The 16754-nt window shown below is 41.5% G+C and overlaps 1 protein-coding gene across 8 annotated transcripts in view; it reads right to left on the bottom strand.

The window, feature by feature from the left end:
* LOC143039904 (mitotic spindle assembly checkpoint protein MAD1-like) overlaps positions 1 to 16754 on the bottom strand; it is a 186487-nt gene that overhangs the window by 58482 nt on the left and 111251 nt on the right. For all 8 annotated transcript variants that reach the window (XM_076210254.1, XM_076210251.1, XM_076210252.1 and 5 more), the window contains one exon: positions 682 to 826. In XM_076210254.1, coding sequence (XP_076066369.1) covers positions 682 to 826 — 145 coding nt within the window. The remainder of the gene's footprint in view (positions 1 to 681; positions 827 to 16754) is intronic.

Genomic DNA, 16754 nt, shown 5'->3' on the forward strand with positions numbered 1-16754 from the left:
AAATATGATGAAGCCAGTTTAGAGAGAATGATGGTCACGCAGGTACGACTACAATAAATATAATCAAGACGCCAACGTCGGCATCATCGCGGACCCACTTGTTCCTCATGACGCCTACGTAGGCGTCACTGTATGGAAGTGGTTAATTCCAACTCAATTCCACTCCCATCCCTTGTACATCTTACCCTTTTAAATTTGAGAGGAGGGATTGGTGTACTGGAGGAAATATTTGGAAACTATGAACTATGAAATGTATAATAACCACTTTGAAATATAAACACTCACACACCCATAAGATACAACTAGGTAAATACATAAAAAAAAATCTCCCATTCATGAAGCTCTAACAACCATTCACAATAAGTACTATAACAACACAGAAATACATCCACAAGTCATTACTCAAAAAAATAACTGCTGCCCCAAGTTTCACTGACTGGAAACCCACAACCTTACATTAGTAGCAGTTTAGTGATAGTAACAATAGTAGTACAGTTACTTGCAGTGTCAATGGGGTGGAAAACTGGGGCAACTGAGGAAAATTGTTGCCTTCATGAACTCTCACCAGAGGGGTCTATGTCATGAAAAGAGAGGTAGGGCAACACCAACTGATTCTTTTGACAGAAATCAGCATAAATGTTATAATTTATAATAGAAGGGAGACCATTAAAAATGTCTTACTTTAGATACAAGAGAGAGTTTCCTCTGCAGCTTCTTAATATGAGTCACACTTCTCTGGTTCATTTGTTTTTGTCTGTCAAGTTGTTGACGCACTTCATTCAGCTCTTGTCCAGCCAGTTCACGGCTCTTCTCAACTGATTTCAAGCTGAGGAGATAAAATATTAATATATATAATATTTTCACAGTTTACACATACACACACACAGTTACAGAAGAGATTTGAAAAAGAACAGCTTTCAACACCGAGTAATAGATACATGGAACAAATTGAAAGAGAAAACAGCGAGTGCTACAACTATACATGATTTTAAGAAAGAACTGGATGCAGAAAGATACTACTGTGGGTCACTATGAGCATAGCTCTTCTCTCGTAAAATATAACTAGGTAAATACACACACACACACACAGCCAGTTTTTGGCATAGGCCATTTAAGGGGGTTGACTCTCATTTCGGTGATTCGCTCGATCGGATTATGCATTTCTGGTCCTCCCAACCTTATCTTTTTATGTAAGACAATGGAAATTTAACACAATGTGCAGGGAAATGGGATGCATCTGTGACAGAAATTTCATTGAAATCCATTAAGTAATTTTTACACAACAGACGATTTACTCGCAATTTTGAGTTATTTTTGAAATAACGTTTATTTTTCCAAAAGTATGAGGAGAATAATGATTTCCTTTGGTGTACAGTTAGTAGACATCCAGATGTACCTAAACTAGTATACTCGTAATTATAAGTGAAAAAGAAAGAAAGTCAGCCTTACAGCAAATTATAAAAAAACATAAAATCACAACTTTAAATTTTTTTCAAAAATATATATCAAGTAGGTTAAGAATGAATTTACTAATATTGTTAGATATAAGTATCACAATCATTTTCCAACAAGAATGATCAAAATTGCTTATTTACACACGAAGTTATAGTTACTTTTGTGCGAAAAAACTAGTTTTGAGAAAATAGCATTTTTATGTTTATATATTCACTACTCCATAAAAGTGCCTCCAAAGAGTATCAAATGCACATATCTACTTACATAATCCTTTTTACCATTTCTGGGAAGTAAGCAGCAGATGTTCATTACATTTCTTTTGTACCCATGCCAGCTGAGAATCGTGACAATCCTAACCTTCCATATCCTTCACATAATGAATGGTACACATGCATTACAATCCCTTTGCTAAGGTGAGTATTCTTGCACTTCTCAGGTTCAGAATGGAGCAAAATACTTTGGCAACTATCACATCTGACATATTTAGTTATGGAGTAGTGAATTTATAAACAAGAAATGTATAAAACAGGATAGCACGTGGAGAAATTACGCACACATACGCTGAACCCTTTTTCGATCGCACTGAGTGTGGTGACTGCTGCCTAACCTATTGTACAACAATATCAGAGTATAAAATTCTAAAAAAAAAAAAGACAAAATACAAGGAAAACAAACCATAGCAAAGAAAGGGGCATGGCTGACTGGCGGACCTTTAAATCTCTGGCCCTTTAAACCTGCCATTACCTGAGAAGGGTGGCATTATACGTCTGGAAACCAGTCCCGCGGTGTTCAGGGACACCACAACCAGTCCACACACGAAGTTTGACAAAATCGAGTATTTTTCACCGAAATGAGAGTTAACCCCCTTAACCCCTTCCATACGGTGCCGCACACGTAGGCGTCATGGACTTAGATCTCGGTGGCAGCAGCCAATGCCAGCCGTACGACGTGTCGTAATAATACTCGCATCATAAAATATAGTCACCGCTTATATCGATCGTTCTCTCTTCACCCGTGAATTTTGATAACCATAGAAAATGCAATTACAAAAGAATTAGAAAGAATGTCATTATGGAGGGGCGACTACAATAAATATAATCAAGACGCCGATATGGCAGCCTCGCGAATACACTCGCTCCCCATGACGCCTACGTGTGCGGCACCGTATGGAAGGGGTTAAGCAGTCACCTGGTGTGCCACCAGCTAGAAGAGGGCACCCATGAGAGCAAAAAATGTCATGTGTATTAATCAGTTCATTAAACATTTTCTGCAATGAGGTAACCTTAGTTTGCAAACTTTGCCACTATCAAGTGAAGTTGATTGAACTTATATAAGTGCTATAATAGATTTATAATTATATATATTCATACACATTACTAATAACACCAATTGGTCAGACACCATGACACATATTTCCTAACATACATGAAGACGCTAGCCTTTAGCAATCTTGGTGTTCTCCTTAACTTCACTATCCATATCTGCCTTCCTTACTCTTTCTGCTGGTCTTTCATGCATTCTTTCTATGTGCCCAAATCATCCCAACTGATTAAACATTTTCTGCAATGAGGTGACATTAGTTTGGAAACTTTACCACTATCAATTGAAGTTGATTGAACTTTTGCTATTATGACGTAAGCGGAGTAGGAAACACAAGAGTCTTAGTCTTGACTAGTTTCGCAGGTATGCTTTTTCAAAGGAATGGTGTACAAGGCTCGGGTTCCGAATAGCGACTGTAATAACAGCGACTGTCAATAGAGCGACTTCACAACGGCGACTCTTTTAAAACAGTGACTATCACAACAGCGACCACATGATAGCGATTGTATTACAAGAGCGATTGTCATAGCAGCATCATCGCATCAACTGCATGAAACTGCTCAGTAATAAAAAAATGAAACCTAAAGGGAATCGAAAACAACATTTTATTTGGACTAGCTATAGATGTCACATGATTTAAAAAGAAAAATGTTAGTCAAGCCAAACAACAGAAAGCCATAGAGTCAGCCGGAAGGACCACGGGGGAAGGTCTCGAGCAAGGGAGGGGTGGGGTGGGTAAGGGGTGGGGGAAGAACACCAACCCACGGAGGGAGGAAGGATTGGATTTGCCCCAACGTGCGTCCTTTTTGTTCTGCTGTTTTGTCAGATCCTTGATGGTCCTGCTAGAATGTCCCACTACTTGAATATTACTCGGCTCAAGTGTCCGGGTGAGGATTAGTCTTCTTGTTGGTTCCTTTTGTTGTTGCCGACCTTCCATTATTTTAATTAAGTAATATTCAAGTAGTGGGACATTCTGTGAGCACCAATGTCAGAGTTCTTGATAAAGCTCTAACGAGCGAAACATTGTACTACCAATATAGGCTTCGACCTCACATGGTGTTTTTCTTCACATTCTTGTCGGCTTTTGCCATTTGTATTCAAGTCTTAACAACCCAAACATTACTATGACCGACGACCGAGCGACCGACCAGTAAATTCACTTCAGAGAACTTATCTCACGAACAAATAAACATGAGCGATAGAAACATAAGTCTGTGACCTTTTGAGCATATTTCATTCTGAACCTATCTCACAAAGTAAACACAACTGAACACGTAAATACAAACACGAAAACAGAAGCAATTGAAACATAAGTCTGCGACCATTCTGACCGGTTGATAGTAAAGTCGCTATTGTTACAGTCGCTGTTATAATGCGGTCGCCATTATGACAGTCGCTGTTTTGAAAGTCGCTCCCCTGATTACGTCGCCCTTATGAAGCCACAATTATGACTGTCGCTGTTTTGACAGTCGCTATCCGGCCCGGATCCCGGTGTACAAACAGGCTGTGGGCATTTTATATATGGGGTGGATCTCACTACCTCCCCGTGTTACCATAGTTGGTGACAAGTGTGAATATTACATATTCATTGTGGCAAATGTAATAATAATGATAAAGTTTAACAAGTGGTAAATATGATGACAACACTAATAATAACAATGAAAATATTAATAGTAATTGTAACAGTGATAACAATAACAAAAATATTATAAATAATAATGATAATACATACATATACCAAGGCTTTTTCCCCCTTACAAGGGAGATAGCCAAAAAGGAAAAGGCATAAAATCATTCCCACCCATTCCATCCCTAAATACACTCCAAACCCCCTCCACCCTCCCTCTTATCTTAGCACCTCCTGGATGACGGGTCATCCCTGCACCTTGTCCACTGCCCTGGGTCAGAAGCAATGTCGCAAGACACAGCACATCCACAGCAAGGCTGCTTCATTTGTTCGGCGACCCCCCCTCTCCGTCCCCTCATGCATAAAAGGAGAAGATGGGGAGAAATCCCTTTGGGCTGCGTCAAATTTTGCTCACACATACTACCTCATCCTCCATCCCCCCGCCCATTCCACCTCATGCAATCACAACATCATCCATATACAACCATTCTCCATTCACCCCTGTCTTCTGTCCTCTCCCGTCCTTCCTCAAAGCCCCCTTCACCCCATCCATCCACCTCATCCTAGGACGTCCCCTCATGTTCACTCCCTCCACATCTGCCTTCCATACCTCTTTTACTAGTCTTTCTTCACTCATTCTTTCCATGTGTCTTTCATCAACCCTATCTCCCAACTCCCTTTCCACCCCTGTTCTCCTCACCTCCTCATTTCTCACTCTATCTAGCCTAGTAACCCCCATCATACTTCTCAGACACCTCATCTCAAACACATTCAAACTCCTTCTCTCTTCCTCTCTTATGTTCCATGTTTCTGCCCCATACAGTGCTGTTGGCACAATCACTCCTTCATATAGTCTCCTCTTAGCATCCATTCCCAAATGTCTATTCCTCATTACACTCTTCAATCCACCAAGGCATTTACTTGCTTCTCTCAATCTACATTCTACCTCCACCTTCACTCCATCTTTTCCTGCCACATTTGCACCCAAGTATCTAAAACTATCCACTTCCTCCAGTCGCTCTCCCTTTATGCTCACTTCCAGTCTGTTACCACTTTCACCCCTTGTACATCTCATCACCTTACTTTTACCCACATTTATCTTTAGCTTTCTTCTATCACATACTCTCCCAAACTCTGTCACCAACTTCCTCAATCCCTCCTCTGATCCTGCCACAAGCGCAGTGTCGTCAGCAAACAACAGCTGGCTCACCTCCCACTTTTCTCCATTTTCTTTAACCATCTCCAATCCCTGACCCACTACCCTTGCATTTATCTCTCGCACCACCCCATCCATGTATAAGTTGAACAGCCAGGGCGACATAACGCATCCTTGACGAAGTCCCACCTTTACCTCGAACCACTCACTCTCTCCATTTCCAATCCTGACACAAGCTCTACTACTCTAATAAAAACTCTTGACAGCTCCTAGCTTTCCTCCTATCCTGTATATCTGCAAAACCTCCCACAGTGCCTTTCTGTCTACCCTATCGCCTTTCCCAGATCCATAAAAGCCAAAAAAACATCCTTCCCCTTTCCTATAGCTTTCTCACATATCTGTCTTACCACAAATATCTGATCTACACAACCTCTACCTGTCCTAAATCCACACTGTTCCTCACCAATTATTCCCTCTGTTCCTCTCCTAATCCTCTCAATCAAGATCCTCCCATAGGCCTTCCCAACTACACTTGACAAACTAATCCCTCTGAAACTACGACATTCACACTTGTCCCCTTTTCCCTTGTAAAGTGTAACTGTACAGGCACTCCTCCAGTCCTCCGGCACTCTACCCTCTCTCCAGCAAACATTAAATAACCTCACCAGCCAGTCCACCATCACTGTACCTCCTTTTTTTAGACATTCTGCATGGCATCCATCCAGACCAGGTGCCTTACCTGCTTTCATCATCTTAACAACTGTTTTCACTTCATCCTTCCTTATTTCTCCTCTATTTTCCTCACTCATCACGGTCATTTTCTTAGCATTTCCCACTGCAGCTATATTTCCCTCCCTATCCTCCTTCACATTTAGCAACTCCCTAAAATATTCTGCCCATCTTCCCCTTACTACCTTCTCTTTCATTATCATCTCTCCATCTGCACCTTTTACCTTTTCTTCTCTATTTGATTCTACTTCTACTTCTCTACTTTTACCTTTTCTTCTCTACTTGATGATAATAATAATTAGAAATGATGATAAATTTAATAAAAATAACAATAATAATAATAATGATGATAATGAAAATTTAAATAACAATAATAATAATAATAATAATAGTAATCAAAATAATAACAATAATAATGTTGAAAATAAATAGTGATTAATAATGTTAAGAAAATAATAATCATGATAAAAAGAAGAGAGTAAGGATAATGATGAAAATATTAAGTGGTGAAGGAACAAAGTTGAAATAATAGGGGATATGTGAATTGGTAGCATGTGAAATAAAGTATGGTAGCATGGTATAAGAAGGAATGTCAAAGTAAAAGAAAGCTGGAAACGGTAGGCAAAAGTGGAAAAAAAGGTATCTACTTAGAGTCTGGGAAGCCATTCTTGGAGGGCAAGTGGTGGTAGATTTTGTCAATTTTAAGTCACCAGTTCTCTTGTTTGTGTTTTTGTGGTTGGCAATGTAAAGTGATTCAATTATTTTCCGTTATTTCTTGTGTAGTCCTTTGGCTAGATTGGTGGATCCCTCCCAGTTTGGTAGGTGTCCCTCTGTGTCTATGTGGTTAACTAAAGCGTTTGTTTCTCGGTGGTGTCTACCTTTCCAGCTTTCTTCCTTTTACTTTGACGTTCCTTCTTATACCATGCTACCATACTTTATTTCACATGCTACTAATTCACATACCCATTATTTCTACTTTGTTCCTTCACTTAATATTTTCATCATTATCCTTACTACTCTCTTCTTTTTATCATGATTATTATTTTCTTATTATTAATCACTATTTATTTTCAACACTGTTATTATTTTTATTACTATTATAAATGAATATGTAATGTTCACACTTGTCACCACCTATGGTAACACGGGGAGGTAGTGAGATCCACCCCATGTATAAAATGCCCACAGCCTGTTTGTACACCTTTCCTTTGAAAAAGCATACCTGCGAAACTAGTCAGGAATAAACTCAAGAATAAGACTCCTGTGTTTCCTACTCCGCTTACGTCAACCTGTCAGAATGTCTCAACATTTTGCTATTATATATAGATTCATAATTATATATATATATATATATATATATATATATATATATATGTATATATATATATATATATATATATATGCATGCATTGTTAAAATCGACAGCGTTAGTGAGGTTGTTGATCTTCTTGTGAGTATTCTCCAGTTTTCTAACCAATATTCTGCCATTTAGAGGGTGGGCATATACCAAGTTGCCAAAATGATTCATTTATTTCAACGTTTCGTCTAACAAAGAGACATCTTCAGGAAATTCTGTAACATAGATAATAATGACGTACAGAAATATAGAAAACAACATGTAAATCTAACCAATTATACAAATATAGAAGCAAATATCAATAAATGTGCAAATTCACACAAAATAAACACTATACATGGGCTGATGGGGACCGTTACTTACAATAGTTAAAAGGTCCGATGTAATGACGAAGAAAACCCTTCGCTCGGTGACATATATACGCCCCTAGCCGGCTTGGGTGGTGGTGGAGGGCGGGAGAGGGGGCGGGGGTGGTATCTCATTAATACGAGAAGAAGAGGGTTGGGGGAGGGGTTGGGGGGTTAGGGGGTTGCGGGGTCGGTTGGGGGGAGGATGGAAGGAGTGGGTAGGAGGAGGTGGAGGGGGGGGGGTTTCGGAGAGAGGTCATGCTAGGTAGTAGCTTCGTGCTGCTATACAAAGCGATGACAGAAGTCATGTTGCATTGGATATTAATGATAGGACTACATTCTCTGATAAACATAGCTTCTAGAAGCTTAAGTTTATGTACATCCCTATTACTTGCTATAATCCTAGTGTTTGAAACTAGGTATTCACGGGTGGCTGTTAGGTTATGGTATTTCTTTAAGTGATGTTTTATAGCCCCATTTTGTAAATGCATAGTAATTCTCCTACTGAGACTACATCTAGTAAAACCAATATATGCTGTATGACGGGCTACACAGTTCCCGGTGCTACAGGTGAATTCATAAACACAATTAGTTTTAGACATAGTCTCAGTATTACTATTTAAGTTATTAGTTATAACCAATGAACTAGTTTTAGGGTTGGAGTAGTATACAACCACCCGGATTTCCTTATCTTTAGATACCGGATGACAGTTCTTAGTGATGATGTCTTTAATTATTTTTTCATCTTTTTTGTAACCCTTGTTGAAGATGTTATGGTAATATATATCAATGAATTGGGGCTTAGGGGATGTTTGTGGGGAAAGGTGGTCACACAACATTTTATTACAAATTACATCAAAATCACTATTAGGGAAACCATTATTCACCAGAATCTGGCTGATGTGCTGCAATTCTGTATGCAGAGCCTGCCAGGAAGAACACACTTTGATAGCCCTCCGGACATACGCTCTAATCACACTGGTTTTATAGCTAGTCGGGCACTCACTTTTGTAGTTCAAACACTTCTCAGAGTTCGTAGGTTTCCTGTACACAAAACACAGCACATCCACAGCAAGGCCACTTCATAAATTCGGCGACCCCCCCTCTCAGTCTCCTCATGCATAAAAGGAGAAGATGGGGAGAAATCCCTTCAGGCTGCGTTAAATTTTTTCTTGTACATACTTCCTCACCCCCCATCCCCCACCCACTCCCCCTCATGCATCACAGCCTCATCTATACACAACCCTTCTCCATTCACCCCTATCTTCTGTCCTCTCCCATCCTTCCTCTACAGATATTCCTCTCTTTTGTAAAGCCCCTTTCACCCCATCCATCCATCTCATCCTAGGACGCCCCCTCATATTCACTCCTTCCACACTTCTTTTACTGTTTCTTCACTCATTCTATCCATGTGTCCAAACCATCCTAATACTCTTTCATCAACTCTATCTCCCAACTCCCTTTCTACCACTGTTCTCCCCCTCACCTCCTCATTTCTCACTCTATCTAGCCTAGTAATCCCTATCATACTTCTCAGACATTTCATCTCAAACACATTCAAACTCCTCTCTTCCTCTCTCATGTTCCATGTTTCTGCCCCATACATTGCTGTTGGCACAATCACTCCTTCATATAACCTCCTCTTAGCATCCATTCCCAGATGTCTATTTCTCATTACACTTTTTAATCCACCAAGGCATTTACTCGCTTCTCTCAATCTACATTCTACCTCCAGCCCCACTCCCTTTCCTGTCACATTCGCACCCAAGTATCTGAAACTATCCACTTCTTCCAGTTTCTCACCCTTAATGCTCACTTCCAGCCTACTGTCACTCTCTCCCCTTGTACATCAGACATATAGAAGTCAATAATTACATATAAAATATCTATCAGTGCAAGATATTTTTCAAACTCATTCTATAAAATACTGAAGACAATACACGTCTCAAATACAAACTAAAATATCAGCCCTACCATCATGTACTCAAATAACTCTTATTAACCCATATATAAGAACTCAATATCACATTAACTTTAAACTACCTTAGATGATCACTCCCAACAAAATGCACAGCTCAACACATTCAACATCCCCACAACACCTTGTGCCCCAAGGAAGATTCAGTCACCCAAAGCCAACACATAATAAAATAATCCAAGGAAAACACAACGACAAATCCCACAATAAACAAAACCAACACAAAGCAAAAACCACACATTTATAATAATTATTCCACCCAAGAGATGCAAAAAGTTGTTTCAATAGGTTACATGATATTAGCGATCCCTTACCAAACCTATTCTATCTATAAAAATCTTCTCAACTTCCTTCAGATTGTGATGACCCAGGAATTATACATAATCACATTACCTCAAAAACTATACTATTTCCATTAATTGCAAACATAATAAAACCATCTCCAATACATTAGTCTAAAACTCAACATATAAAATATTCTCACCTTACCAACTCAACTAAAACTATATAACTCTTACAGACCCAACCAATACGGCTATCAAACCCAACCAACATACAGAAAGATCTCGCACAAAATTCAAGACATCCTCAAGATAAAATAATAAAACTTCCCACACAAAAGATAGCCAATTATTATTTAATTCCATAAACATACATATACCAAAGGCTTTCCCCCCCTTACAAGGGAGGTAGCCAAAAACAAAGGCATAAAAACCACTCCCATCCATTCAATTCCTAACATACTCCAATTCCCTCCCTCTTATCCTGGAACCTCTTGGATGAAGAGTCATCCTTGCATCTTGCACACTGCCCTGGGTTACAAGCAATGTTGCAAGACACGGCACATCCACAGCAAGGCTGCTTCATTAAATTAGTAACCCCCTCTGTCACCTCATGCAGAAAACAAGATGGGGAAAAATCCCTTCGAGCTGTCTATTTCTCACACATACTCCCTCAACCCCCCTTCACCTACCCACTCCCTCTCGTGCATCACAGCATCATCCATACACATCCATTCTCCATTCACCCGTCTTCTGTCCTCTCCCATCCTTCCTCAACAGACATTCCTCTCATTCCCATCTCATCCTAGGTCAACTCCTCATGTTCACACCATACACCTCTACCTCCCACACCTCTTTTACTAGTCTTTCTTCATTCTTTCCATGTGTCCAAACCATCCCAATACTCTTTCATTCACCCTATCTCCCAACTCCCTTTCCACCCCCATTCTCCTCACCTCATTTCTCACTCTGTTCAGCCTAGTAACCCCTATCATACTTCTTAGTCACATCATCTCAAACACATTCAAACTCCTCTCTTCCTCTCTTATGTTCCATGTTTCTGCCCCATATAGTGCTGTCGGCACAATCACTCCTTCATACAATCTCCTCATAGCATCCATTCTCAAATGTCTATTTCTCATTATACTTTTTAATCCACCAAGGCATTTACTCGCTTGACGAGATAAACACCATATGAGGACAGAGCCTCTATTTGTACAACGTTTCGCTTATTACAGCTTTTTCAAGTACAAGTTGAGATACAAATGCTTGAGATTAAATAAGGGGAAAGGAGGGAATGGGGAGAGAAAAGGGGGGGGGGGAAGGAAGAGGAGGAGGAGGAGGAGGAGGAGAAGGGGGGGGGGGGATTGGACACTGGGAAAGGATGAGAATGCTGGCCCAAACGTCCGTGGGCGAAATGTCCAAAAAGGATGGTTTGGATATTTAATATTTTGCTGGCCCTGGGTATTAGGGGAATAATGTGAGGCGAGATGTTAAACATGCCCCTGTTTTGTTCAATAGTGTTCGTTCCTTGAATGATTGCTGCTTCTAAACACTTCCTGCAGATTTTGTCTGGTTCCCGTATCAGTGGCTCTGCATTCTTCCAGTCCATAAGATGGTTTTCCTTGTTTCTATGTGTCACACATGCATTGGTGGTGACATCATGCCTGACGTCGTAACGGTGTTCACGTATTCGTGTATTCAGGTCGCGTGACGAATACGTGAACACCGTTACGACGTCAGGCATGATGTCACCACCAATGCATGTGTGACACATAAAAACAAGGAAAACCATCTTATGGACTGGAAGAATGCAGAGCTGCTGATACGGGAACCAGACAAAATCCGCAGGAAGTTGAATCACAATGGCAAAAGCCGACAAGACTGTGAGAATAAACACCTTGTGAGATCGAAACCTTTATTGGTACTACGTTTCGCTTGTTACAGCTTTTTCAAGTACAGACATGACACACACTCTGAGCATATATAAGCCAACAGGGAAGGAACTGGGAGAGGTTATCAGGGAGGGGTGGGTGGTAGGTGGAGGGGGAGCGGGGAGGAGGGGGAGCGGGGAGGAGGGGGACGGGTGGGACTTGGTGGAGACAAAGGAGGACATTTCGGACAGTTTGTTGAAGTGGACTAAGGGGGACATTTCATACATTTATTTAATGCGGGTAACAGATGGATGATAGGAGGGGCGATGTTAAACATGCCTCTGTTCTGCTCAATGGTTTTGAAACTTTGAATGGCGGCCGCTTCGAGGCATTTTCTCCTCACCCTGTCTGGTTCACTAAACAGAAGTTCTGCGTTATCCCAATCCATCAGGTGGTCGTTGGTGTTCCGGTGGATAACACAGGCGTTGGTGGTGATGTTGTTCCGGGAATCGTAGCGATGCTCCCGGATCCGGGTCTTCAGGTCACGGGAGGTCTCGCCGATGTATACTTTATCACATCCAGCACAGGGTATGCGGTAGACACCAGCGGTTTTTCCCCACATCTCGTCCTGGCTGTCACTCCTTCTTGAGAGCTCTTTGATAGTTCTGCTGGACTGGCCCACTACCTGAATGTTGCAACGCCCAAGTGTCCGGGTGAGGGTGGCGGTGACGCTGCTGGCTGGAAGGATAAGCCTCCTAGCTGGATCTTTTGTTGGTTCCCGCCCTTCCATTATTTTGAGTGCCTTTTTCTTACACTGGTGGATGATGCACTCTGGATATTTTAATTTCTGAAAAACCTCCTTTATCTGCCTAAATTCGTCCTCTAAGAATTCAGGGCTACATACTGTATTCTGAAAGCTCTAAGGTTGTTGTTGTTCTTGTCATTCCCTAGACTGTCTGTCCGAGCAGTCCCGTCTCCCCAAGGAAGGCTACAGCCGAAACTGGGTTTTCCCACAAATCCTTTATAGAGTGTATGTTGTGTTGTTTGCGTGCATGATTGTGTATAATGCAGTCTTCCATTATGTGTTGTATGGTATGGGGTGAAGTGTTACATCCTGGGCAGCTGTTCACAACACAGTCGTCCAGCCTCTTCTGGTAGCTTAGAAGTGCTGGGTGGTGACCGCATCGCAGTCTGGCCAAGTGGACTCTGTCCTTTCGTGGGAGAGAGGATTCAGAAGGGTGGATATCAGGTGGTCTGGCTTGCAGCAGTGTGTTGTCTTTCAGTGTGTTAATGGAGCGGTGAGTGATATGATTATGAATATGTTTCCGGAGGCTGGTATTTGGTGGTTGTGGAGGAAGAGAAGAGAGTATCTGTGCGTAATAAAGGTCTTTGGGTGTAGTTTTAATGTTTCTTGGTGTGTGTGGGTGTTCTGCTATGTAGTGTAGCGGGTGTGATGTGTTTGTGGTGGCTGCAGCAAGTGTTTGTGTGCCTCTCATGTCGAGGTGGTCCTTGACTTTGAGGACTTTTGTTTCATGGTGTAAATGGTCTGTAGGTGTTGTATTTGTGCAGCCTGTAATTGTTTTTAGGGCTTTGTTTTGTATGATTTGAAGGGTGTTGTGGTGTGTCTCACTGAGATTAGGAGCCCATGCAGGACTCGCATAATTCATCACTGAGCGTATGCATTGTTTGTATATTGTTATATTAGTTTCTTTGTTTTGTCCAAATGTTGTTCCAGTGATTGACTTAAGTGCGTTAAGTCTAGGTGTGCATTTGTTTTTTATGTTTGTGAGGTGTTGTTTGAAAGACATGGATGTATCTTATGTTACACCAAGAATTTTCGGTGTGTTTGTGTGTGGTATTAGAGTGTTGTTGATGTAGAGATGAGGTATGTATTTGTGTTCTTTTGTCCAGTTGGTGAGAAGTGTTGCTGTAGATTTGGTTGGAGCTATTTTGAGTCTGTTTGTGATGAACCATGTGTTGAGTGTGTCAAGGTAAGGCTGGATTATTTCTGCAGCTTTGTCTGTGTTACGATGTGTGCATGTGATTGTTATGTCATCTGCGTAGGAAGAGATTTGTATTTCTGAGGTGTCTGGTGTGGGTAAGTCATGCATGTATAGATTAAATAATGTGGGGGATAGAACTGAGCCCTGTGGTACTCCGTTCTTAATGTTTCTGATGTGCGATGATTGGCCATTATATGACACATGAGCATTCCTGCCTGCCAGATAATTGGCCAGCCATCTTTTGGTGTTATTGTGCATGTCTGTGTTATATATTTTATTTGTTAGGTTGTGGCGGGGGATAGCATCAAAAGCTTTACTAATGTCCAATGTTATAAGAAGTGTTCTGTGGTGGGGCCTATCTGAATTGATGCCATCTAAAATTCTTTGTGTGAGGTTTGTCAGAAGAGTGTTTGTGGAGTGTAGTGGCCTAAAACCGTGTTGTGAGTCAGCAAGGGGAATATATGGTGTGACAAGTTTAAGTATTAGGCGTTCAATGACTTTAGAGGGGGTGCAGAGAAGTGTGATTGGGTGGTGCGATGTTGGGATTGTTGGGTCTTTGTTCGGTTTTGGAATGGTGATTATTTTACCATGCTTCCAGATGTCGGGTATAGTGTTGTGTGAATAGCTGTAGTTTGCAATGTTTGTGAGTGCGTGTATACCTTGTGGTCCAATGTGTTTTAGGTGGATGTTGCTTATGTTATCAGGGCCACAGGCAGATGAGTGCTTGAGATTATGCATTATGAGTTTTGTCTGACTGTCTATGAAGGGTGTATAGTCTGAGTCTGTGGGGAAGTCTTTCTTACGTCGAATGGTGCGTCGGTCGTCAGGGTGAGATGTAAAATGACGTATGAGTGCGTTTGCTTGTTGTCTGTTTGAGGGTAGATTATCTGTTGTTGTGATTATTGCTGCGTGAGAGCGTGTAGTGTTAGTGTTGGATAGTGTGATGCTGTTGAGTGTTTTGTACAATTTGCTGGTGTTTGTTTTGTGATCAAGTGTATTGATAAAGTTTTGCCAATTTTGTGTTTTTTGTTCATGTATTTTATTGGCAATCACAGTGTTTAGTGTTTGTATTTGGTCTGCTATGTTTTGAGGGATAGGTGTGGGGGTATCGTGTTTAAGTGTGTCACGTTGTCTGATGAGGCCTTGGATTTCTGGTGTGAAGTTGGGGTTGTGTGATTTTCTGTTGCCTCTAGGGATGTATCTATTGTCTGCGTTTTGTATGATTGTATTAAAAGCGTGCACAGCATTGTTTATGTTTGTGATTGGTGTACTGTTAAGTGTTTCAAAATGTTGTTCTGTCTCTTCAGTAAAAGCTTCCCAGTTAGCTCTCTTGTAATTGGTGTAAGTGTGTCTGTGGCCAGCTGGGGTGCATCTTGTTTTGGTGGTGATGATGATTGGAAGGTGGTCAGAGCCAAGGGCTCCGACCACTCTCCATGATGTTGTTGGGGTTAGGCAGGGGGAGCAAAAGGTGATATCAGGAGAGGAGGGAGTGTAGAGGGCTTGGTATGGGATATGTGTATGATTATGTGTGTTGTTCATGATAGTCAATGAGTCGAATTGAGTCTGTATATCAAGCCCTCTGTCTGTGTCAGGGTTGTCTGTGTCAGGTAGAAACCTATGACTACACCTTTTTTAATACTGAGGTCATGGTGGGATAGGAAGTGAGTCAAATCATCCTTATTGGTTGGTTTCCTGTAGACTGTAAATTTAAAAAAAATTATCATGTTTGATGATAAGGGTATCCAAAAATGGAAGGGAATCGTTGATTTCTTCCTCCAAGGTGAACTGGATGGATGGCTCAACCTCGTTCAGAGCCGCTTGGAGTTTGGGGATGTCAAACCGTCTGGGGGAAATTAGTAGTATGTCATCCACATAGCGAAGCCATACTACGTTGCCAGGAACAATATCTGAGAAAGGCCCTGCTTCTAAAAATTCCATGAACAGGTTGGCAAGGACAGTGCTCAAAGGAGAGCCCATGGCCATGCCAAACCTTTGGTGAAAGTACTGGTCCTGGAATTTGAAATAATTAAATTGGACACAAAGCTGTATTAAATCCACAAAGTTATTGGGGGGAATAGGGAGGTCAGTGTGGGAACTAGTGATTTTAGCCCTAAGGAGGTCAATCGCTTTAAGGGTCGGGACACGTGTGAATAACGAAGTCACATCCAGGCTGGCCAGTGTAAGAAAAAGGCACTCAAAATAATGGAAGGGCGGGAACCAACAAAAGATCCAGCTAGGAGGCTTATCCTTCCAGCCAGCAGCGTCACCGCCACCCTCACCCGGACACTTGGGCGTTGCAACATTCAGGTAGTGGGCCAGTCCAGCAGAACTATCAAAGAGCTCTCAAGAAGGAGTGACAGCCAGGACGAGATGTGGAGAAAAACCGCTGGTGTCTACCGCATACCCTGTGCTGGATGTGATAAAGTATACATCGGCGAGACCTCCCGTGACCTGAAGACCCGGATCCGGGAGCATCGCTACGATTCCCGGAACATCACCACCAACGCCTGTGTTATCCACCGGAACACCAACGACCACCTGATGGATTGGGATAACGCAGAACTTCTGTTTAGTGAACCAGACAGGGTGAGGAGAAAATGCCTCGAAGCGGCCGCCATTCAAAGCTT

The sequence above is a fragment of the Oratosquilla oratoria genome, chromosome 27 (assembly GCF_046742065.1).
Source record: "Oratosquilla oratoria isolate Oo_2021 chromosome 27, ASM4674206v1, whole genome shotgun sequence".
Lineage (NCBI taxonomy): Eukaryota > Metazoa > Arthropoda > Malacostraca > Stomatopoda > Squillidae > Oratosquilla > Oratosquilla oratoria.